Source organism: Coturnix japonica, chromosome 1 (assembly GCF_054131305.1).
Source record: "Coturnix japonica strain WE chromosome 1, WE-NBRP24, whole genome shotgun sequence".
NCBI lineage: Eukaryota > Metazoa > Chordata > Aves > Galliformes > Phasianidae > Coturnix > Coturnix japonica.
This window is the reverse complement of record NC_140663.1, coordinates 49,613,217-49,638,971: the sequence shown is the minus strand read 5'-3', so window position 1 is coordinate 49,638,971 and position 25,755 is coordinate 49,613,217. Positions and strand designations below refer to the sequence as shown.

At 40.8% G+C, this 25,755-nt stretch overlaps 1 protein-coding gene across 8 annotated transcripts in view; it reads right to left on the bottom strand.

Annotated features, from left to right (window-relative positions):
- Positions 1–485: 485 nt before the first annotated feature.
- Positions 486–25,755, bottom strand: part of RIC8B (RIC8 guanine nucleotide exchange factor B) — a 28,608-nt gene continuing 3,338 nt past the window's right edge. For 2 of the 8 annotated variants that reach the window (XM_015863959.3, XM_085539309.1), the window contains exons 3-11: positions 17,921–18,529; positions 15,331–15,425; positions 11,569–11,722; positions 11,149–11,244; positions 8,555–8,699; positions 8,258–8,402; positions 7,664–7,783; positions 5,566–5,613; positions 486–1,540 (exon numbers count right to left, since the gene is read on the bottom strand). In XM_015863959.3, the coding sequence (XP_015719445.2) occupies positions 1,429–1,540; positions 5,566–5,613; positions 7,664–7,783; positions 8,258–8,402; positions 8,555–8,699; positions 11,149–11,244; positions 11,569–11,722; positions 15,331–15,425; positions 17,921–18,529 (1,524 nt within the window). In that variant the 3' untranslated portion in view covers positions 486–1,428. Of the gene's footprint in view, positions 1,541–5,565; positions 5,614–7,663; positions 7,784–8,257; positions 8,403–8,554; positions 8,700–11,148; positions 11,245–11,568; positions 11,723–12,288; positions 12,446–15,330; positions 15,492–17,920; positions 18,530–25,755 lie in introns of those variants that run through there. The other 6 variants (XM_015863969.3, XM_085539316.1, XM_085539334.1 and 3 more) reach the window with 4 other exon arrangements.

Below are 25,755 nucleotides of genomic sequence, written 5' to 3'. Positions count from 1 at the left end.
TGTTCAAAATGCCAAGAGCCAGATCACAAGAGCCTCTTGCCATATCATTTACTTCTCCAGTCCCATGAACCAACAGCTGATACCACGAAAGGACCGAAACCTCCATTAACAGACATAGTTAAGTTCTGCCTTTCAGCAAAAATATCACAAGCACTTTGCACTTGCGGTGCCACTTCATGTTAAGGGTTAGCAGATCTGTGCAAGCTTCTCATACAGGAAAACAAAACCTGGTTTTGGCTTCATTGAAACTCCTTCCTTCAACAGGCCTCCAAAAACCACCTCCTTTAGCACAGGGTACCAGCATCAAGTCAAAGGAAACAAAAATAAACTGGAAAACCATCATCAACATCCAGAGGTTCTCAAGATACAATGTGCGCATTTCTGAGCTAGAAGAAGGAATTACAATCTGAAACACAGATTATTCTTCAGAGACTTCCTATCAGGAGAAACAGATACAGAAACCAAACAGGCAGAGGCAACGACAGTGTGGCACAATTACAACTTTAATCTTTTATCTTTGAAGAGTACAGAGTTGAAAATTACACTTCCTAATCCTCCCCTAAAAAGGGAGCTATTTCTTTGTTAGTAGCTTGACTTCCCTTCAAGTGAAGCGCTCCCATTAGGCCCCAATTGCATAAAACACTCACACTTGCACTTCTCTTCGCTCCTATTCACAGCAACATTTAAGTGTATATACTTGAATGCTGTTTTGAATAGGAATGTTTTTATTTAACCAGAGCTGGGGGGTGGTGCGGTGGTAATACTTGTGTGGTCTTAGCGTGGAGGGGGGAGGACAGACAACATACATCATCTTGTTCCCAATTTAAAGGCAGTTTTAGCAGCAGTCAGTGACTGACACATGGGTAAAATCTTAAGCAGCAGCTTAACCACAGACGTGTGTAGTGGTAAGAAATCCCACGACATGTAAAAGGGGAAGCTCTGAAGTCACTGCTGAATGCCAGCTAAAGCAGCGCTACAAGGTCGGTTCAACTTCTAAATTTTCCTTCTGATGCTCCTAATGCCATGAAGCAAATTTGCTTCTTTAATTAGAATTATACAAAGGCAAAAAGAGATCAGGAAGACAATACAAAAATGTATAAAGAACAGGAAAATCTACAGACTTTGGAAAACAGGATTCTGGAAAAAATCAAAACGTTCACTTTTTATTTGTTGTTGTAGGATTTCACTTTTCTATCCCTTTGAAATGCATTTAGTCTTAAATTAATAAAGATCAAACGAACACACATTCTTTGAACAGACATGATAAAAACGCAGACATTACAACACAGGATCCATCATTTAAATATCCCAGTAAGTGAAAGGTTAAAGTGGCGCTGGCTGACGTGAGGGTAAAACGCTCTGATAAAAAGATGCCGCGGCTCTAAGGAAAATGCGGATTAGAGAATTGAGAGCGAAGCAGGTGATGCTTTAGTCTGAATCTGAACTGTCTTGCTTATTGGTATGGTACTGACTGACTGCTTCTTCCAAAGGAGCCATTGTACCATCCGGCCGCACTCCCATTGGCTTTATAAGCTCATCTCTGTAAGAGATTGAAAAAAAAAGAATATACATTAGCATATGTACACATATCAATTCACATGCGTATAGTACAATCGCATACAGTATATGCTTTAGTACATAATAAGCCTTTAAAAGGAAGTTATTTCTGCTGAAGCCTTCTGTTTTGAAGGAAGAGGAATAAAAACCCTTCCAAAATAGGTGGGAGGGGAAGAGCGGGACAGATAAAGACCTCATTCATGTAGGCCAAACCTCCTTAGCCAATTAAAGACACCATGAAAAGTCAGTGCCTAATGGGCTGAAGGCAAGGAACAGGTTTGCCATTTCAAATACACAAAGTAGCTTTTCTCCTGAGAGTTCTCGGCCAGCCATCCCCACCTACAGTTCCACCTGCCATTCTGGCCAATAAATGCATGTACAATTAAAATAATGATGCGACGCACATTCCTCTTGCTGCAGGAAGTAACTCTGTGAAGAGGGCAGACTGCCTACACCACTACCCCACTACCAGGGCTGTGTAAGTACTTGTTGATTCATTTTCGAAAGCTGACTGATTCTAATACTACTGCTTTTGTTTGCGGCAGTTTAATTACAGGATTGACAGCCATTTTAATCTCTTCAAAGCTCTAAAGGCCTCTCAAAGCTAATCCAATTATATCTACTCCACAAGCTACAGCCTCATCTAAGAGATGATTAATTATTGATTAAGCCAATCAAAAAGTATTAGCAAAGATTTATTTAATCCTTACTTTTTTATCACCTCATTGATATGTGGATTATGGCAAAATCTGTGAGGGCAAAGATAACGTTTGGATTTTCTCCTGGAGGAAAAAATAAAAAGGGGGGTGGGGGTGGGGAGAATACCTCAAAATATTCAGGAGTCACCTTAAACAAAGGAGCGGAGGTTTGATGTCAGGTTTGATGTCAATTACCCCTCACTTAAAAGGCAGCCCAGTAAAACTCAGGCGATTTAACACAGTGGATGCCTTTCCCCTGCTCCCCCCAGGCCATGGACAGTAAAACCACACCACTCAGTGGGGAGGACAAAAGCATTTCACTAGATCTCTGCTGGTCTGCACTTCTACCTCTGAAAAGAAGGGGTAGAGATTGCTTGTATGCAGCTGGCAACCTAACCTTAACACAAGGATTGAAACAGAAGGCAAGGCAACATCTGAATTACATTGGCATGCATAAGATAGATACAGTACAGCAAAGCAGCAGTTCAAGTCTCTAAGAGTCCTTTTTCCTCAGGAAAAGAAATCCATCTATTTGCATAGATGTGACCATCAGATACTGCAGATCTAAGCTCACAAATCACACCACCCGCAGCACCTCACAACATGAGAAACCGGCCCTGGAGGAACCTGTCTGGCTTGGCCAACCATGTCTGGGTGGGCAGCCAGAAGCCAGGGAAGGACATCTGTTAGGACCATACCCTAATCCATCTCTAAACAGACATCTAAACAGAGCTGGCCTGCTGTACTTGAGGACTGAGAACTCCTCGTCCTAAAGTAGTACAGGCTACAGCATGCAGATTCTACCCAAATCGCTTCTCATGCCTCCTAAGATGAGGGATCCTAAATTACTGTTTTAAAAAACACAATGCTTAGGTTGCAGCACTGCCTCCAGTAGTCATGGAACCATGTCACCTATCAGCCAGTTACCATTTGCTATTGGTAATGGCCAGCAGAGGATCAAAGGCACAGTGCAGAAAAAGGAACCCAAGAGGAATATTCCTGGTCAGAACGGCACTGCTACTGAAGGGCACAAACATGGGCTTAAGAATGAAAACCACTTGGAGAACATGGATCAGTTCTGCATAATCCCACAGCAGCTCTGATGTAACTTTCTAGCATCAATGTTGATAAGCAAAGTGAAAGCTGGAGAGCAAGTACCCACACAACTGACACACAGTAAAGGTGTGAATACCTAACCTCGTTCTCATCTGCAATGTTTTTGCTGCAGAACACATGCTGACTGCTCATTTCACAGTGTCTCATTATGAACTGTACTGCACTACAGCTGAGTTCTGATCCTCCCCTCCAGGCTCAGTCTGAGTTGGGCTGAGCTCACATTTCATAAATTAACAAGGATGTTTATCAGCTGCCTTTCTGTGCCTGCACAAGCTTCCTGCTTTGCAAGTCCTTCAACGGGATTAAAGACCGTTGTTAAAAGTTTGCTATTCTTTCTACTGGATTAGTATCTTGAACTCCATACACACCTCCTCAGACAAGGAAGGAAAACTGACCTGTATGAAGCAAGAGAGATGCTGGGCCACCACAGGAAGAGGTAGGAATTAATTGTTCAGAGCAGAAGGCAGGGACCAACCAATTTTATTTTCCTAATCATGAGCTAGACCTAAAGTAGTGTAAACCATGACATTCCTTTCCTGGCTATGATTTGACTGCAGGATCTGAACACTGCACAAGACCACATGAGCTGACCCTTACCTGGTACAAATCACCTCAGCTCTACCAACCTCATCATGCTTCCCCTTTAGCGCTGGCTGCTCAGAGACCTCAGCTGAGCTCTGACAACATGGGGCAGCTGAGGATCTGTTTGCTGTTTAAGGTGAAATACAAGTGGCACAGTAATCCCACAGAACTGGCACGTACACTCTCTGAAGTAATTTCATTACTTAGACACTTCTGTAGGGCAGAAGAGAGATCAGCTCACCCCAGTAGGTGGCAGCACGAACACTTCCGCATCCACAAAGTCCTACCCACGTACATAATAGGAATATTTACACAAGTTCGAACATCCTTACGTGACCTCCAATACACTCAAATAACCCTTCCTGCAACATTCATTTTTCTAATGCAAACAAAGCATTCTATTGAAGCATACTTAGAAACACACCATAATTAAACAGTTGGTAAAATGCATTCTCTTCTTCCACTTGCAGATCTCCCAAGAGTCCCTTCAAATGTATCTATACAAGGTCTAGCTTCCTGTTTGCCATTTAGCTTGATAACGACTCAAAAATCATTCCCTTGTTTTGCAGGGTAACTCTTTCTTGTCTGCTCTGTGTACTATAGGGCAGTATTGACACATGGAATTAATGATGGTGTCTGTAATGAAACAGCCATCATGTAAACACCAGCCTGCTCCTTTGATAAAATGGCATAGTAGGGACCTATTCACCTCCTTATAATTGAGTACCACATAATAGTTCCGATCCTTTCATGTAACATTATTTTGTTCTATGAAGGGAAGGAAAAAAAAAATCTATGTAACGTTGCTTTCTTCATTCATCCTATGATTAATTTTGTGTTTTTAATGAGTATGGCTGCTTATTTAGGCAGGTTCTCTTACTTGTTTTGTTGACTTCTGTTGAATGTACAACAAAACCCAAGCTGTGATAATTGGAGACCATTTCATCAGCAAAAGGATTCTTGCTATTAATAAAAGGTTGGCTTGGAAAAAGCATCCTGACATTTTAAATTAGTCAATTAATATACAATTCCACCTACCATTTATAATAGAAAAAAATGTTAGCATATTTCTTCAAACATTTTAATTAACAGAGACTATTTCCAATAGTCTATGATATAAACAGACAGAATACTATACAACAATAACTTAAGTTGGCTATCTTTGATGTTTTGTGAAGGAAATAAATAATAGAGGTTGAGTTAAATCTGTTTGCAGACTTGGAGATGTGCACCACATGTAGAAGAAGCACTGATTTACAGCTACCTGACAATTCTCAGCAAGCCACCATCTATTCTTCCCACAAGCAAAGCCCATGAAGTTACTTTAGGGCCAAGTTCAGGCATTCGGCAACCTACCCTAAGTAACATACACATTTACCAAGTGCTGCAGCAGAAAATATTAATGAGGGTGAAAATCTTGACAACACATTTTTAATCGTTTCAAAAAGTAACTGCATTCAGCCAAATCTGAGCAAACGTTTAGCCTCCATATAAGTTTTTGTAGCACCCAAGCCAGTGTTAGTTTGGGCAGAGTAAATGGGTTCACAAGCAGTTTCCAGCTTTTTTTCCCCCTATTCATGTTGATAAAACCAGGTGATTATTTGACATTTACCCTTCTTGAGTGTCAGTTGCCTCATGAACAGGCCTTAGCACCAGCAACCTAAGAGAAAACAAAAGCCTTGGAAACATGACCCGAAACAACCAAAACAGCACCTCAAAGTAATTTCAAATCTCCACTGCCAATGATCAAAATTGAAGAGAAATATGGAGAGCAGAAATCCACTGGCGTCTTATGCAACAAGGGCAAAACCATCCCTTTATTACTCACAGTAAACTCATACAAAAGGGTACAGTGTAAACAGATAGCAGCCATTAATGGCAGGCTATATATCTGCACTGACACAGTGCTGCTTTGCACATTTGTTTTCTGAGAAGTTCAAGCTGTCCCTCAGGTAGCTCTTCAAAAATAATAACAGCCAGTCATTAAAGTCTAAAACAACCCAATGGCAGATTGCCTTCAATACCCACAGTCAGAAGAGGAAGCGAGTTTGTCAGTCCTTCAAGTGTTTTCCATACCTTTCCCTAGTAAAAGAAGCTATCACAGCACCTACAGGGGTCACACATCAACACAACTGCCCTGCAGTAAGCACTACACTAAAAACCAATCAAACACACAGCAGAAAGAGTTGCAGCCCTGAAGATCTTGCAGTCCCAGTACTACAGTAAGAACTGCAGGTGGATGTAGTGAGACATAAAAGCCCAAGGTGAAAGCAAAGCTACTGGCCAAGAGGGTAAGGAGCGACACCAGGCACCAGCTGCTTAGATATTGTCAGTTTTTAGCACACAACACAGCAGCCCTCCGAACTGAAAAGGCTTTTAGGCTACAGTAATGCCATTTGGACTTAAAGTGGACTGCTATAGTGACAGCAACTGACTTGTCTTCAGTTTTTGTTTCTCTCCATCTTCCCTTTAAAGAAAAAACAATAAAAGCTGTAGAGCTTTTAGACAGATTATAATGCTATTCCTAATGCTCAGCATCTTAATTCTCTACCTAATGTAGCAACCATTTGGTTTTACATAATAGTTTAACTAGAACTACACACGCAGTTTTCCTCTCTTTATTAAGAAGACTGTTAACTTATGACACTTGCTTCCCATACAAATAACCTGGATAAAGTATTCAAGTATTCAATTATTTCACTGATCCAGTTGTCTCCAGTTTTTCCCTGCTCACACTCCGGTTTATACTTCAGACTCTGCCAGCTAATAGGAAATCCAGAATCACCCACAGCATCTGCTGTTTCTACAATCCTTAGCAGACAGGTAAAAACATTTAGTTGGCTGAAACATCTCTCAAGAGAACCTGTTATTTGAATATTCACTGACTGCACAATACACAAACATTTCTATCTTCATCTTTATCCCCTTGTTTGAAAAATGATTCGCTTACAAATTTACCTAAATTCCTACAGCTCAGACCAGAGGTGGATTCGTATTACATAAGGTGTTCCTTGAGAACACAATACTTTGCTTACACAGAAAACAAAGCACAAGCAACCATTCCAGTATGCCTACAAGTATTGGGTGATCACCAACAATACAGGTTTGTTCCCTGAAAAAAACAATCAATTTCACGTATCGACAACATATCACATACCACACCAGTTTATTTTATGGCATTACCATATCCATCTAGAACAAATGTTAAAGCCTCCTTTGTAGTCCAGTCTGCATTTACCCTAAGTCCTTATGAATTCCTAATTGTATCTTCCCTTTCAATTGCTCTAATAGATAACTCATTCCTTCTGCTGACAGCTGTTTTCATGCAGTAATTGTTCTTCAGATAAGCAGCAAGACATAAATATCTACCATCAGATCCTGCTTGCTGACTTGGGGTAAACAGGCACGCTTGTCTCGCACTTCCTCATACATCAAAATGAGAAATTCTTTTAATTACTCATCAGTCTACCCATTTAGGAGGCAGGTTTCATTGACACCTGATTCTGTCCAATCCTTTCCAAAAAGGGTTTCCTCTGAGGTCCTGTAAAATATCACTCTTTCCTTTGAAGTATTAAACATTCTCCTCTGCAGTGAAATCGGCCCTAATTCTGCAGTGTTAATTATAGCACTATTTGAAGCTGCAGACTTCAGTAAAGAGCAAAGAACTGGGATGTAAAATGTCTCCATCCAATGCAGCTACAATACAATACCTGGAAAGTTTATCAAACATGTTGACAAGCTTCATAGCTTCATATTCTTTTTGTTCTTCTGTCATTTCATCCATTGGATTAGGCATGGGTTCTTCTAAGTGACCAGTGATCAGGTTAATGCTGGAGGTAAAAAGACAACATAGTTTACATTCCTACTGAAAAAATGTATGTAAGTTGCCTGCCTTCTTAAGAGGAGGAAAGAGCAACACACAGTCTAGTTTAGATTTTAAGGTAGCATTTAAATGGACAACACATATATTCTGAACCTCTAACACTGTGTTCTTAAGCCATCCACAAACATTCTGAATAGTTCTTATTTCTTCTTGGCAAGCATTTCATTTTTATGTAACTCAACCTACTGAAATTAAATCATTATCAGAGAGGGTATTTTTTCTTTGGAGCCACCCAAGTGTATTCTGGACACTGAGTGAAGCTGGTCACTCAGTAATTCAGCTGTGAGGCTGAGAAGAGACAGTAGTCCATATAAGCACATGTAATTCAAAAACTGGCTGCTTTGTAAAAGGGGAAAGGGAAAAAATATGTCAGAACATCTTGACTGCAAGAGGAAATGCAGAATTTACACCAATACCATACTTGGGCTTTGCAGATTTGTATTCTTCGGTATCTGTATCTTCATCATCCGAGTACCAATGATCTCCTCTTCCCCCTGCTAACAGGCCTCTTGCTGCCAACAATCCTGCTGCATTACCGTAGCCTGTATATTTTAACAAGCTGTCAACTGCAAAGAGTGATACAAAGGATTATTCAGCTTAGAATTAGCTACAAAACTAAAAGCATACGGTTCTGCCAAAATCAAAAGAGTTACAGCAAGAGGCAAACATTACAGCACGACTTTAAGTGAAAGGGAGAAGAAAAAATATATACATATACCTCTCTCTTTACAAAGAACAAAAAGAAATTCTGCTGCAATTTGCTTTACTCCAAGGTCAACATGTGTCATAAGGCGCACAAGCTTGTTTCTCACTGTTGTGCCAACTTCTGGACGACTCGATACATCTCGTAGCGGAGGCAGAACCTAGCAGCATTAAAAATAGAAAACAACGACATAGAATGCGTGGAAATTCTTAGCCAACTTCTGCAGAAACACTGTAAAAAGAACAAGAAAATACTGCTGTTCTGCTGCTTTAAAGAAGGGACTAATATAATAGCAACCCAGTTGTGTTTACATGGACCAGTAACAACTATTCCTCCATCACACACTCTGCCCTTCTGGTCTGCTGTCCTGTGCAAATGCATGTTGAACCTCAAGCACAGATTTGAGAAAGGAGGGCTAGGAGCAGTTTAAGAGCATTATTGTCTGTCTCAAAATACCTGGTTATAGACAACAGCCACCTTATGATCTTAGATTCTTCTGTTTTGTTCTAGTTTCTGGCAAAGCATTAAGAATAAAGCTTAGTATGATGCATAATTTGTACAGAGCAGCAAGTACACTTACAGTGAAAAAGCAGGAATGTCAGTCATACTGCAAGTGCTAACAAGGATTTCAAAAACTGTCCCCATATGCGAACAAGGAAGCTCATCCTTGTTCACTCCTTTAAAAGCCGAAGCTCGCTTTTAAAAAGATTTGGAGGAAATACTCTTTTTTAACATATCCTAAAATACACTGCTTCCTCACTATATATCATTAGTATTGTTAACTTTAACCCTCCAGAAAGCAAGAAGGTGCCTGAAATGTTTGGTCTGGCAACCTAACTTCAGCCTCTCTATGTCAGTACATTCAAACTCAAGCCCCGGATTATGATGATTATTTTGCATTCACAGGACATGACATGACCAGCCAACAAACCTACGCCATAAGACCAAATATTTGGTAGATGGAAGACTTCTGTAAGAATTACAGATCACCCGCGTTTTACTAGCTAACAAAACCAAGCCTGTCACTAATTGCCAATAAGAACTGCGGGTTCTTTGTTTTCCAGGTGTTTAACACAAAACATTGTGTTCTGTGCAAATTTATTGCACCATTACTGAAATCAGACTCACTGGGAGCTGATACTTACATGCTACATATTGACTTCTTTGAGAAGGACGGGGCCTGGTCCTTTTTTCCCCAATCTAAGTACTCAAATAATTAGCAAAAACACTTTGTCCCTGCTTACTTTCCCCAAAGGGGATAATACCATGACTGCCATTTCCCAAAGTGCTGTAAGACTGAATTTGTGTTTTCAGAATAGTTGAAAGCTAACACCATGATGAGTGCCATGAGGAAATTAATCATTCTGTCTTCAGATCAGAATTTGAATAGTGCACACTAAATAAAGCCTAAGGCCAACACTTAACTACGAAAGTAACTTAAAATATCAAGCATCCGGCCACGCAGTTAGCAGCACCCATCCATTTCCTGCACAATGAGACAGTGCTCCTGTGGGAAGAGAAAGCAACCAGTTGCATCCCGACACCTATATGCTGAGATTTAGTACAAATAGGCAGACAGCCTCACTTTCTAACTTGTATTTGGAATATTTGGCTCTGTATTTTTTTTTGTAAAGAAGTTTAACAGATAAGAAAGACTGTTCCAGGAAAGACCTGCTGCAAACAAAATATTTATACAAAAATGGGTTTCCAAACACTGCCTGGTGAAAGAAGTGGACAATATATGCAAAATACGCTCATTGCCATTACAGATTCCATTTATGAATTCAGGCACAGCTTTGATCTGGGAGTGGCGTTTAAGATGCAAACCAAAAAGCATCACAGGTTAGGAAAAACACATCCTTCAGCTGGTCTCCGCTGTCCCTTCCTTGCTCATGTTTTAAGTTTTCTCTCCTCAACTTCAGGAAAAGCAGCAAATAACACCCCCCGAACCCACCACACTGAGCCTATATGTGATTGTTTAATCTTTAAACGTAGTACAGAAATCACTTTTCCCTGTGAAGAAACTCTCAGGGTCTGCACTGTATTTAATGGCTCTTTTAAGAGATGCTGAAGTAATGAAGGTCAGCATTTTACCCCAGTGGAACAGCAGATCCATGCTTGGTTTGTAAGTTTCAATTCCCAAGATTCCTGCCTGCTGAAGTAAAATTAAAGCTCAAGGAGAAGTGACCAAAATGCCTGTAGTCTCAACTGGCTGCCATACAGCTTGATAAAGTTCGATCAACAGCACTGACGTGTTTCTGACACAATGGATGTAAGGGGTCAGATATTACTGGGCTTTTTCCTACCACAGTGACCTCCCAACTAACAGAGCTTTAAAACATCTCCAGTATTATTTAACAGCTCGCAACATTTACCATGGATCACAGGCTATACTATATATTGATTGACATGACTCTGAAAAAAATATTTCTATAGCTGACAGCTGTGAGAGACACAATGGAAAAAACAAATACCAGAGAGAGAACTTTCTGGGTAATTTCATAGGAAACCATCAGTGCTTTGAAGGTATTAGTGCCCTGCACTGATGTGCAGATGTAAGGACATTTGTCATTAGTTTTTGTTTGAATTTCGATGACTATTTTACATACCTGAGCTTTGATAAATTTCCTGATATTCCTATGAGTTCGGCAGCATTCCGTTAATAAACTGAGAACAGGAGTCAAACCTTCTCTGTAGCTGCTTCCCTAAAATAAAAACAAACAAAAAGCATTCTTAACGTGCATTTCAAATCCTTTGAGCTCTACAATAAAGCCCTGTGATGATCAAATCACAAACTTCACACAGATATCAACAAAGAGCCAAATGCTCGCGGCCTGAAAAACACAAGCATGTTTCAGGTATTCACAGGAATTTGTCCTCAAATTCAAAGTGTTTCACAATCTAGAATCAAGCAACAACATCCATATTTTTCCTAACACTGCCTGGAAAGTTCTTACAAACATAATAGAGATCCACTATTTAATTTAATGCAAGAAGCCACCTTTGACAAAAATCTTCACAGGCCATACCTTGTCAATTCTCTTCTCCATGAAATCCAATAAAATCTGGATTGCTCCCATATTCATACCATTGTATTTTATATCTGTTTCCTCTTGGGATGATGGACTAATAAGGACATCCAAGCAAGAAACGGGAATATTGCTTAAGAGGTTGATTGCATTGCTGAAACAGATTATTAGAATTTGTTATTTATTTGGAAGAAGCAAAAGCAGTACAACTTACCATACTGTTTGTACAACTGCAACAACAAAAAGGCCCTGCAACTGAAGCAATGCTTTATTTTCTATTCTCTGCGCTTTAAAGAAGGTGGCACACGTTATGCCTGAGTGCAAGCTGTCAGAACGAACAAGGAAAAAGAACAAAGCTCCAAAAGCATTAGTGCAGCAGTGCAGCATCACCTCTAGCCCCCACAGAGCACTACCCCTAGGATAAGGCACAGCCGCCAGCACTACTTTACAGCAGCTGAGCTGGCAGGACAGCAGGGGGAACTCTCACATTAACTTGCAGGGCTCAGAGCTTTTTCCTCCTTGAAACTTTTACAATCTGGCCATGTCCTGTCATTATTCTGACAGAATTATGCCATGGAAAGCTTCTCCCTCCATACCTGAGTGGAGCGTGGTGGTAATTTCTCAGGTTCCCTGGAACGGTTTCACTTTTCCTCAGCTTGTAGTATACAGGAAATACAGGATGCTTTAACACTTTAGAAAGATCAGGCTTACTTACCAAGCGCTAACATACAGCAATTGGCAGCTTTTGCAATCCAGAGTGGAGTATAATGTGGAACTTAGCTTTGCAAGGAACTCTTCTCTGTCACATATCCTTCAAGTTTGCTATCTGTCCTGTTCTCATTACACAGATCAGAATCTGTACTTTTCCTGAAGGAGGCTAAATGACACAGATGTAGCAAAACTTATAACTGTCACTATTTAATGTTGATGCCCAACTGCAGTTTTAAAAGGATGCATTTACAAATACTACAGAACAATGTGGTTTTAGGTAAGCAGGTCTCAAAGCTATCAAAAAACCTACGGGTTAATGATGTTTCCAAGAGTGACCGAGAATTCCAAGAGTGGAGAAAGCTTCTCAGTTCAGTTAATGCTTTAGATCGTATTTACATAGAAGCTGCACTCAGTTTTTATGTTATTCATACAATTCTAACAAATGAATAATGTGTCAGAAAGCAAAACAGCAATGACACAAGAGGATATCTACCAAATGTGCTCCTTGCAGTCTGATCAGGCTGAGCGGCTGCTCCATGCCACGTTATCTCCCTTCTGCTCTTCTAATCATTGAATTTCAGTCAACTTGCTCTTTTGGAAAAGAAAAATATCATCCTCATTCTTGTTTAAGATATCTCCTACAGCGCAGAAGTCGCTCCTCTCCAGTATTTTGGGAAGAGTTAGAAGCAAAGCAGACTGAAATTCAACAAATATTTGGTGGCTTTCATCCTTTCATCCAAAGTTCTCTTTTTAACCAGTTCCTTATTAAACAACCGACTTCTCAAACACCTACAAAATTAATTTTCTGGATCACTGTGTCTGAGCTATTCTTTTCACCAAATGAAGTCCAGCTTTCTGATCTTTGTCACTTCACTGACAGTTTTATTTGTGGTAGAGGAGTGTATGAAATTCTCCAGCTACCAGGAAGTCAGTGACTATGCACAGATCTGCACAATAGTGTTTGCATTCCTACTCCAGGGGGTAGAAATACTGCGTATATTACTCTCCCCTTTTGGGCTTCCCAGAGATCATTAATCACTGGGACATGACATCCACCCACTCATGCTCCCAGCCCCCTCCTGATATGCAAATTCAGAAGCAAAGGCCTATTTACAGTTGCAGAATGCCTTGATTAAAGCCTTGTTAGTGGGCATAAACGGCACTCACTCTAATATGTGGTGCTGTAAGCTGTTCATATTCAAACGTTACGTAATGACAGGACAGAACCACAATAATGACACCAACAGCAGGTACTAAATTAGTTAAGGGATTTTTTTGTAGGTAGCTTCTGCTTATTTCTTCGGAAAATAAGTCAAACCAACAAGCAGTGCAACACAGTTAAGGGCATGTATCGAATACCTAATGCTCATATAAAATAAATCCTTAACTCAGACACTCTGAGCACAACTCATACAACACACTATAGCAGGTCGTCCAAACCCTTCAGCTGCACATCTTACATTCTGCAGGTTTGCAGACTTACAGAAGTGAACAGGAATTCCAGGTAATATACTTATGCTTCCTGATACTGCATTCAAGTCTGTTTGTATTTCATTCTATTTCTAATGACATTTTAATAACTGTGTTACCGCTGGTTGGGATGCAGACTGGGAAGCTGAACTCTTTCTGACTCTCACCTCAGCACTGCAGTAAGGACCCCATAGTCAGAGCCCAGCCCATTTAGCAGCCAAACTGACCCAACCTGCTTTCCCATGCTGCCTACAGACAGCTCAGACAGCTAACACAAGTATTACAGAAACTTCAATCTGGAATGAAAGATTTCCTTGGCTTATTATAACAGTGAGATACCCAACCCCTTGAGATCTGCAGGGTCATAACTTCTGACTACACCTCTTCTGTTCCAGAACTGCCTTGTGATGAACCCTGGGGGTAGAAAAGCACCCTAAATTATTCAGCTTCCACTGCAGCGTGTAGCATTCTGAGATGAAATTCAGTTCTGCAGATGGGCTGAAATATTTGAACCACAAAGTTCTAACCATGTGCTGTGCTACTCTATCATTAGAAAAAAACCAACAACCTTGTGTGTGTTATAAATCAAGATCAAATATTACAGGCAGCAGTGCTACACTTGCAGGCTTTCTTCTATCAACTTGAGCTGAACAAACTAGATACAGTTGGCTAACAGAGGGAGAAAGTTATATTCCCAGCACAGCAGGAAAAGGCCAATGCAATGGTATGCTGAATTTAACGGAGAAAGGGAGACAACTGAAGGAATAAGGCAGTGATTCATCCTCCCTCCCTCTACTTCCCCCTCCTCAGAACTGGGGGGAATTCTTGCCTTTATCTGGCACCTCCATAAGGAGGGATGCAAGCAGCATATCTACAAAACATATTCCTTCTGACTGAAAAAAGCAAAAAAAAAGACAGAAATCACACTAACACTGCATTTCCTCCATCACTGCTTACCTCTATCTATAAAGCCCTCTTTCCTGTAGCTGTGGAACTTACATGGATCTGTTCAATGTTCCCAGCAGTGGGAAACTCAGACCTACCAGTCCTGGCTTTGGGAAGATGAGGAGGCAAAAATCTACCATAAGCAGAAGCACAGATAAAACACTGGCTGCCTTTCAGGACACACTCAGTACTAACTCGAGTCATGGCTACCACTGCAGCAGTCTCCTAAATTATTCTAAACCAGCCAGCAAAAAATGAGAAGGGCTCTGATGTGGGATTTTAACGCCTGCCTACTAAGACTGTTGATCCCTAAGAGCTTTCCAAGATTTTTAGTAAAGCTCATGTAACTCCTCCAGGACTGCTGGGTGTGAAAAGCTGTATTCTTATTGCTGGATACTGCAGGATCAGAAAAGGATCTTGCACTTTGATAAACTGATGTCTCAGACAAAGAGAGCTGCAAAACAGGTTTTATCGCCAAGCTATGGTGGCATAAGTGTCTGATGCTCCTGTACTGCTCAGCTGTAAAAAATTACAGTTTTCACTGGTTCTCAAATTCCCACTTCAGATATCAGTGAAAGTGACTTATTTATTTTTGCAATAATAACAGCAGTAGACTGTCTCTGCAATTTTACCAACCTGTGCAACTCTTCAGTTTTGTCTTCAGTGGGGCCCGTGGTTAATAAGCAGTACCGAAGGATGGCAGCCATGTAACGAAATTGATGAGATTCGTTCTATATAAATATAAATTATGAAGATATTTTTTCATTTTGAAGATTGCAAGTGAGGTTTTCAGGTCACTAGAATAATAAAAATTAAAAACGGAAAATACCTATTAGATCACAACATCCATCCCTACCAATAAAAGGACTTCACCTTAGAGTTCACTTAATGCAAGGTACTTTCATGTGCTGGCCTTTTAAATGAGGCCTTTTACAAGGCTAGGGGACCTCCTTCCAGCCAAACGAGTCCCCACTAATAGAAAACCCCGTTAGAACTATTTGCCCAATTCCATGCAACTATTCTTAACATAACATTCCTATCTTCTTTTCTGTTTACACCCAGAACTGATGTCTCTTCATCAGTTTAGATTTACATATATTCTTTGCTCACTTCATTCTCACTCAGTCCTTTTGCTGCCAACAGTTTCATTCTCCCACCCAATATGTTTCCTTTCTTAGCTCGCTTGCTTCTGTTCCCTTGACAATTTCTACATTTCTTTAATAACTTCTCTACATTCAGCAACCTTATTTGTCCCACTTTTGCTCTCCTCAAACAGCACTTCCTTCCAGTCTTTCACCACAGAGCAGTCACACAGAAGAATGCCAGTAAATGTTATCACAAAGCTGCGTCTGTCATTGTCTCGTCCTTTTTATTAGCACTTCTTGGCGTCCATCATATGTTCTTTGTGTATCCGGCCTCGCACAGAGCACCCCAATACCTCACATGTAACATCAGCATCCAAATCTGCCAACAGTACCACCTGCAGCTCTTGTCTGGCTCTGCCACTTCGAAATCATCTCCAGTCATTAAACTCCAGTGTTTCAGATGGTTCTCCTCATGATGAGTTTCATTTAGCTCTCCACCCACACACCCAACCTCTCTGGTCTTTTACTTTCCAGCCCACGTGCTTCTCAACTTTTCAAACTCTGCATCTTCAGCCCCCTTAATTAACATGCTGTTTACTTTCCTTACAGATCATTAATATTTCCACAGGGATACCTGCTAAGCAGAACATCCCCTAATACCTTGTTAAGAGTTCACAATTATCAAAGAGCTCTTTAATTGAAGGGTTGCTTGCTTTTAAGAATGTTTAGTGAGAACTCATTATATAAGCTCCATTAACAAGAAATAAGTTTCTCCTAACCCGGAATGACTTCAGCCATCATCCAAAAAGCCAACTTATTAGAAAAGATATGAATATCAAAATGTCTCAAAATCTGAAGGGATAGTTGCTTGTGTGGGTTTTTCAAGGAGGAAAAGATCTGTGGTAGAAAGCCTCAGTTACACCAAAGGCAGGTACCCAATGAAACCTCACCAGGTAACACCACAACTGCTTGTTTTTTCAGCTACATGTGGCTAGAAATTAGTTGATGGGCATATCCTCAAGCCCAGAAAAACAGAAATGAAACTAGTAAAACTCCACAGCTTTAATTGTTACTCTATTGTTACAGTCCACAATCTCAAGGGATGCAGCCAGCTGGTACAGCTACATTACAGAGTTTTTCCTGGCCAACTAATTAGTGCTGAACAGTTTATTTTCTTTCAGAGGTCTCGGACTCTCATTAAACAGTCTTCCTTGACACATTCTACTGTATTTTGCATTTTTTTTTTGTTTGGAAACATACACTTCCAATTATTTCATTATATCATCCAAGCTACTCCCCCATTAAACAGAAAACACATTGAAAAGAGGTTTTTTTTTTTTTTTTCTTTCTTTGCCTAAGTAGGAATAAGAGCAAAAAAAGTTATTTTTGCATTATAAGCAATGAGCATTAGAGACTTAACACCTCTTAAAACCCCAAGATCACAGAATGACTCGGGGGGAAGGGACCTTAAAGCCATTCCCAAGTCACCTACACAGGCAGGGCTGCCACCCAGCAGCTCAGGCTGCTCAGGGCCTCATCCAACCTGGCCTTGAGTGCCTCCTGGGATGGGGCACCCACAGCTTCTCTGGGCAGCTATGCCAGTGCCTCACCACTTTCTATATAAAGAATTTCTACCTAAGATGTAATCTAAATCTTCCTTCTCTTAGTTTAAAACTGTTTCCCACAATCTATCAGTGCAGTTCCTGGTAAAATGCCTCCTCATCTTTCCTGTAGATCCCCTTCAAGGAGGGGAAGGCCACAGTGAAATCTCCCCAGAGCCTTCTCATCTCCAGGCTAAACAAGCCCACCCCACTCAGCCTTTCTTCATAGGAGAGGTCCACCAACTCCCCAGGCACTTCTGATCAATATATGACAAAGTCAGCATTCACGTATTTGGAGGAATTTTCTCAGACTGGGTTTTCATATAGGAAAGCTACGACACCAATACAAAATTTCAGTAGTATCTCAGCTGCTGTAATGAAAAAATGCAATCTAAATTCAATTAGAATGACAGTAGCAAAAATAAAGAATTAAAATCCTTGCTCTGGAGCCAGGACAATAACTGCTGCTTATGTTAGTACGGGACCTTGCAAGGCTGAGCAAAACCCATTTAAAGAACAATCACTTCAACTAAACCTTACCTTGCTGTGGACATTCCAGCTGTCAAGCGTTACATTAAAAAGAGCCTTCAGTGCCTCAACGGCACAATTTGTCTCTTGCAAAGATAAAGGCGGCCTGTTGCGGTCTTCCACTGTTTTATATTCTCCTGTCCATCTTACATTCAGGGAACTTTCCAAAGCCTGAGTCAGAACTTGCACTCCTTGTAGTTCCTGCCGCAACTGCGACCGAATATCTGTGTGCAGAAGCGACAAGAGGAAGAGAAGACGCAAATCAAAGCATTTAATGTCACCAGCCAGCTGTTGGTCCTTGCATTTTTTCAGAAGATTGCAGAGCATGGCTGCAAGATTCAGTTCCAAACCGAGCTTCTGTGCAACAGCACTATTAAAAATTATGTTACAGAGGCATTTTAAAGCTTCTACTATAACAGGAAATTCAGACACTCTCTCCAAAGGATCTTCCACAGTATCCAGCTTTGCTAGTCTCATGAGGATCTGCATGTTCCTCTTCGTGGTTACAGGCACTAGAACCTTCTTGTCCCGGGACAGAATCCGCAGCGCTTCCAGACAGGCAGTTTGACATGAGGTTTTTGTGTCTTTTTCCAGGATGTTCAGAATTCCCTCACACAGTTTCTAAGCAAAGACAAAAAACAAACAAAAACCTAATCAGTTTCATTTAAACATTACTAGCAATAGCTAAACAATTTCTGCTGAGCTTCTAGTTTTAAGTTTTCAGCTAACTTGACTTGGCAAAACAGGTATTCTATCTTAGCTTTTCAAAATATAAACCATCATGAAGGACCTCCTAAGATCACCAACATCAGTCTTCCTCACAGACTCATCCAAACACAACAACGTTGGCAAAAGTGTTAAGCACAAACGGTAGCACAGATGCTACCAACCGTTTCCAGTTAAATGGTTTCTCAGTTTCAGGTCTGAAAAGCAGAGAAGTGAGAATAAAAAGGCCAGAAAGAAGTGAAAGGTTTTAAAACCATACTGAAGTAGAACAGCCACACCTCCAGGAACCTGCAAAACTGTAAGCGGAGGTTGTTTCAGTCAGGAAACTGAGGGAAATGAAAGCAAACTTAAAAACTGCCCCACATACAAGTATTAGTACTTCATTTGTACCATTTCAACACAATCTACCAACCTCTCCCACGTTAATCATAGCCATCTCCGACCGACACAGGAACACAATAGGAGACTTTTCATTGGAATGCTTGGGCTGTTTCAGTGAAGCAGTAAAACCATTGCTTTGTCAACACAACTAGCCCTTTAAGTTGAAATATTCAGCAATACTTTACACAGAGGTGACTATAGGGGCAAGTAGAAAAATGCAGAAAAAATACTTCCTAGAATCTCCAGGCCAAAACAACAATATCTGAATTAAAGAATCAACTTTGATATGACAGAAAGAAGCAATGAGAAGATCAGAAGGGAGACAAGACAGGACAGAAGAGACTATTGGATGACAGAGGACTCTGCATGGTTTTTATGCCCTACGTTCACTACAGTAACACTACATATGGGTATAGTTACCAAGAAGCTCTCATGTAAGCGGCAATACAAATGACATCACCTTCCAGCTTTGCGTCTTGACCACTGCCTTGAAAACTCCCAAAGAAGCAGAGGAGCACCTGCCCCAGACAGCCCTGCTGCAGAAGTCATCTCAGGACCCAAAACTCACACAATGGTGTCATGCAACATACGTTTATATGAAAACAATATAAGAGCCTACAGGAATAGTAGTATTAGTAAAAAAGAAATAAGAAATAGCGCAAGGGAATAGTCTCAGTCTCTGAAACAGCACCTCTTGCTGCCAGCAGAAAGGTGGGGAGCACGGCACTCCATCACCCTGACACAAAGATCAAAGCAAAAGCTCCACTTGTGACAAGCAGAGCCTCACTACCACAATCACTATAACTAAAGCCAAAATAAAGAAGAAAGGTTGTCTAGAGCAAATCTAGAACAGATGCTCCAGAAGAATAAGGGATAAAAAAGCCCTACAAATCTCCAAGAGTGTTAAAAAGATACTCTGTAAACAAAGTCAGTATAATTGGAAGTGTGCTTGCCCCAGGGTGAAGCCCACCCAAAAGCACGTCCCAGCCAAACAAGGCCTTGACTCCAACCCAGCAGCCCTGACTGGCTCTAGCCAGCAGGAGTTGGAACGAGGGGTGAGTTCCACCTCTTACTATTGTACAAGCAATGTGACAATTCTTGGTTAGAGGTTTATTGAAACTGCGTCTGACGACCTTATGGCAGCATTGGTTTGTACCACATAGCCTAGGCTCCCCATCAATGCACCTGGACACAGCTCCATCTCTTACAAGAACTTAGCTTTATTGTTAGAAGAATTTTCCACACAGTTAACTCCACTCTGCAAGCAGAAGCAACAGTCACAAAGAGTGTTTGATGTGATAAACAACAGCACTGAACAGACAGTTCAGAGAACTTCAGATAGGAAAAGGCCAATTTATCCTGACCCCTGCCCACCTGCTGCTTAGGTGAGCATCACCACAGAATGTCAGAACACTGTGGGAGAGATCCAAAGGGAAACAAACTCCCACCGACTCACCTTGGGAGACAGAAGCTTTACTTCCCTCCATGTATTTGAAGGCTATCCTTGCAATTTAATTAAAGGTCATAAAAGCCATCACCTCTATGGCTTCAAATCTTCGTGAAACTCAGCAGTAGAAGATTCCTACCTATGATTAATTTCAATTATGTGACTAATTGTAATTAAGATGGATACTGAAAACAAAGGTTGCGGTTTGAGACTGGGTAACCTGCTTAAAACATGAGGGAAAAAAAAAAGAATCTGTATGTTTGTATGGTACTTCATTCCCTACACATTCCTGACACTTTGGCTGTATTAAAGATTCCACAATATAAGCAAGGATAGAGGTTCTTTATAAAAGCACATTACTACATTAGTAACTAAAACGTGCCACAATTCAGAGCAAGATACTAAGCTTCCTAGTCATTAGAGCAATAGATCTATATAACTTTTTTAATATCTAAGACTCGTGCAGTAGAAAAGCCCAGAAACAGCTATTTGTCATCTTGACAAGCAAGGCATTAATCCGTTCTGCTCCTTTCCCATGACAGCATAAACACTTGATGGTAAGGAATGATGTGGTCCTACATAAAAAGCAACACCCTGAGATACAGGAGATCTCCATTTTCTTCCTCGCTCAGCCATAGACCTATTATGTGGCTTTGGCCAAAGCAGCCTCATTGCTTTACTTCCATGTCCTCATTTCTGTTTACAGGCTAATTATATATTTAAAGCAATCTGTTCAGCAGAGGTACTTCTTATTGGGTGCTTATATTTTCCTTGCTCAATCTCAGCTGGCAACAACAGAATTTAATGAAAATTTGGGCACTTCACAATTTTGCTCTTCGGTCCCATGGGTGCCTGTATGTGAGGTCCTTTTCCATCTCCTCTTTGTCTTTGAAGCAGATATCTATAAAGCACACTCAATCCGTGACCACTTTTCTCAGCTCAGACCACTGAACTTTGATGACACTATGTCCAAATGAATTAACTGTAGCTTCTCAGCATCAATAACGCGTTTGTGAGAAAATCAAACTATTTTCCTTTGCTTTTTCATCATTCTCTTTACTCACATTTGCCTTTGGATTAGAGCAGAAACAAAGCAATTCGGTTTCCAACCTGGAAGAACCCAAGCAGAAATTACTACTTTATTGAATTAAAAATAATTTAGATATTGATTATTCAATCCTAGAGAAGCTGCAATTCAAAGGTGAATGAGAACTCTGCTAAACATCACAGAAACACAACGGTCTTGTTTCTTATCTTACTAATAATATTTTCTCACTTTTATTTTGCAGTCTGCCATAGATTCTTTAAGTACCTGAAGAGGTTTGTTTATCACTTGCATTTAAATTAAAGCAAGGAAAAAAACCCATTGTTGCTTCTTCCCACTTTCCTTAGTCGCAGTGTATATTCCTAACAGAACTGCCAGAAGAGCCCAACAAAAACAAAAGTTCTACAGCAGCACAAGACAGGAAACATGCCTGATTTTGTAACATCTTCACTTATTTTCAGGTCAAGTGTTTTTAGGACTTCTTTGTGTATTCCAAGGTATAAACACATCCATCCTGACAGAACAGGAGGAGGCAATACCACATGCAGAGCAAGATGAGCACAGACAGCATATTTTACTCCTTATTTTTTAACCATAGTTTTGAGGTTGAACTTAAAAACAAGACAAGGTTAGTTTTTTAAGAGCTGGACACAGTTCTCCTCACCCTTCTTTGAGAGCTGAGAAACAAAAGTGACAGACATAGCGAGTGTATGCTTACTGTCTTAGCAGTGATGAACCAGAAGCCACAATGTCCTTGGCTCTAACAAGGATTATGAGGTCAGAACACACGATGTTTCCATTTTCCTAAATAAATGGCACGTGGCACCAAGTCATGCTTTCCTTCTCCTGCACTGGTTGGAATCATTCTAGCTCATCTTCATCTTCTGACCTATGTTTTCCATAATTTCCAAATCTCAGTTCAAATTCTCTCTGAAGTTCAATAGAAGCACATTCTTTATTTAATTCAACCTATTTCTGCATCTGTTCGGTGACAAAGATGTTCCCAAACAAATGCATCTGCTCAACCAGTCACATAGCTCAACTATTGCTAAACTCAGCTGTATTGCAGCCTGTTCTTCAAACTTATCTTCTGCTTTGCTATAAGCATGAAGATTCACAGCAGCATCTATACTTGCAGATAAAAAACGTTAGCAGGAACTATGGCAAACTGGTCGTGAGTTTTCACAGCTGTAGGTCTGCGCAGCTCTCCTTGTTATTCAGAAGCTTCCTTTAAAACAAAAGTGCTTCTCAAGTAACACAAAGTTATTCCATGTTATTTTTTTTTTTTTTCCTGTTTGGTTATATTTTCACTAGACTACAAAAAATAAGCATTGTAGACAAATAAAGTTTTTGGCAAATCAGAGCTAAGATTTCAGCACCAGAGATGGATAACATGGAATTGCTTACTAAGAAGTTGGCTGATCATTCCTGCTTAGAGAAGCAGCATTAAAATAATAAGCTGATCATTTTATTCTGCCATTATGTCTCGGAGTCAGTCATCCAAGGCATTAAGATAGTAAGCTTAAGCACATTTGAAATAGTTCAATGTTTCATTTTCTCAGGAAGTCAGGACAATATCACCTAATGCTTAGATCCAACTGTGTTGAATAAAGAGATCTGGATAACCTCTGAGAAGGCCATACCCAATTTTTGCCTGGCCTTTCAGATAGACTCCTGTGGGGGAGGGTGTACACTCATACTCCTTGAGGATTCAGTCTGATTCACTTTGAAATCTCACTGTTTAGCCTCTGCTGACAGCAGGAGGTTGGCCTCTTTGGCAGAGGCTCAAATTGCAGGTCTGATCATTTGTGCCCAGGCTGGGTGGCACTCCGTAAGTAAGGTCAGGAGCATACGCTATAAATGGTGCCATCAAGAACCAAACCAGGTGTGTTCCTTCTACCCATCACAGAGAAGCAAGGTGAAATTTGACAAAGATGCACTCATACAGCCCTGCTTTTCTCCCTCTTGAACAGGGAGACTGGAAGCCCTGTACAGCCTCTGTAATCCAGTGGATAGAGAAGGGCTTTAAAGGAGAGTTGGGCTTAACATAAAATGTAAGACAAGTTAAAAAGAATGCTGGGTTGGACTGGGCAGGACCAAAAGAACTTGGAACAAATCCTTATCATTAATGAAGGATACTTCGTAACTTTTTCCTTGCAGACTGGGGCTCCCTTACCAGATTTCAGAGAAGTGATAACAAGAACAATTAATACCTAGATACCACAGCATACCCACAGGTGAGTCTAAGCTTAATATTTTTATAGGACTCACCAGCAGACTTTAAAAGCTTGCAGTGACAGTACTGGGAGCAAAGCAGCTCCATGCCTTTGTGCCTGCAGGATCCTTCAGACCTCCCAGAAGCCTGACAGTGCCAAAAGCACTGTCTATCAACAAGGTTGGTTTTTTATATTATGTATGACAGCATCTTGCTACATCAACATACTTTACTGCTTCCATCCTTGCAAAGTTCAAATGCAGTACAGCCCACAGCCTTGAGGAATCTCTCAACATGAATTTAAGCAGCAGGTAGAGTCCCACAATATATTTGCAGATTTAGCATCAATGATTCTGATGTCTTTAAAATATTTGTCATTGTGAGGAGGAAACTGTCCTGGAAATTTTTGTCCGCTAAAGGTGGCTTTCAGTTTCAGATCTGTTACATTCAGACTCAACCTGAGCAATACATTATGAATACACAAAGATATTCTGACTCGAGATTCATGTATCACAGGGCTGACCCCACATGGGAAGCCTGAGACAGCTTTCTTGTAACAACAGGAGAAGAGCTGTCAAACATTATCAACATTTCCATTCTGCTTTTGTAATGCGAAAACCAAGTGCTTCAAATAACACCAGCAGTGAAGCAGACAAAATGTAAGAGGAAATACATCATAAACACCCTATAATGTCAGGTAAGAATGTAGCTCATGAATAATGCTCTTATATAGAGCTGCTGCTTGCTTTTCCTTTTTTCCCCACACTCAAATTCAGCATCTTCAGCCAATTTAAAAGCCAGCCCTGTGTACCCCCTTGGACAGATTAACTCTGTTTTATCACCCAGTGAAACAATGTTTAGCTCCTTCCAGGTGCATGCCCTGGTTAACCAGGAAGTCAGTGCTGCCAGAAGTTTCCAGGCCACAACAACGTTGTGATTCTCTTCCCATTGTAGATCTGCAAAGAGCACAAGAAAGCTCTTTCACAAGCAGGATTTTCTTTTCCTGCTTTTCTTTTCACTATTCCACAAGCAGGATTTGGGCCTGTCAAGGTAGAAATGACAGAGAACGAAGCTAATCCTATTTACTCCGAGATTTGAATGAAGAGAAAGTGGTTCTAAGGAAAACATTTCTTTTTGTACGAGGCCAAGCAGCAGTCACCCAGGATGCCTGCTGTACCACACACACACACACACACACACACACACACACCAGGCCTGAGACCCCTCTCCAGGTTACCAGCAATGTACTACTGGAGCTCAAAGCACAGGCCAACACAGAGACACACATAATTAAACAGAACATGACCAGGACAAGCTACAGCTCCTAGATGTACAAGATGGTAGAACACAAGCTTGTAGTGCCCAGCTGCTACATCCAGATAGATCTGCTCATCAAGCACAACAGCCTTGCCTCGTTCTGCCCTCAAAAAGGAACAGCCCACTTCACAGCATGTCACCGTACACGGGGTGTTCTTCCTCTAACAGCATCCACTATGAAACAGCATAAAGCTCAGCTGCGCCCATACTGTACACAATCACACCACAGACAACCTTAAAATCATGGCTGAAGCTGCACGATGAGGCAGAGGAAAAAAAGTGCCTGACCAAGATCCCACCTGCATTCCACAGATTAAGAATTAATATGGTGTTGTCACCCACATTACCAAAGGTCAGCTCTGAGTAAGGCCAAACACTTGATAATTGCATGCACGTCTTCTGAAGTGTTAGAACCACACAGATTTTCAGTGGCATCTCCTCAGAGGTCTCTGCTGTGGATTAGGCAGCCCAGCAGGTAGCTAAACACCACACAGCTAGTCACTCACTCACACCCCTCCAGGCTGGATGAGGGAGAGAATGAGAAATAAAATAGAACTCATGGGTTGAGGAAGAAGACATTTACCAAGCCAGAAAAGGAAAATGGAATAAAAAACACATTGATAATATATATAGCTGCAATGTACTTATCTCACGACCCACCAACCAACCAACAGCAATACTCCCTGCCCACCAGCAACACAGCGCCTCACCACCTG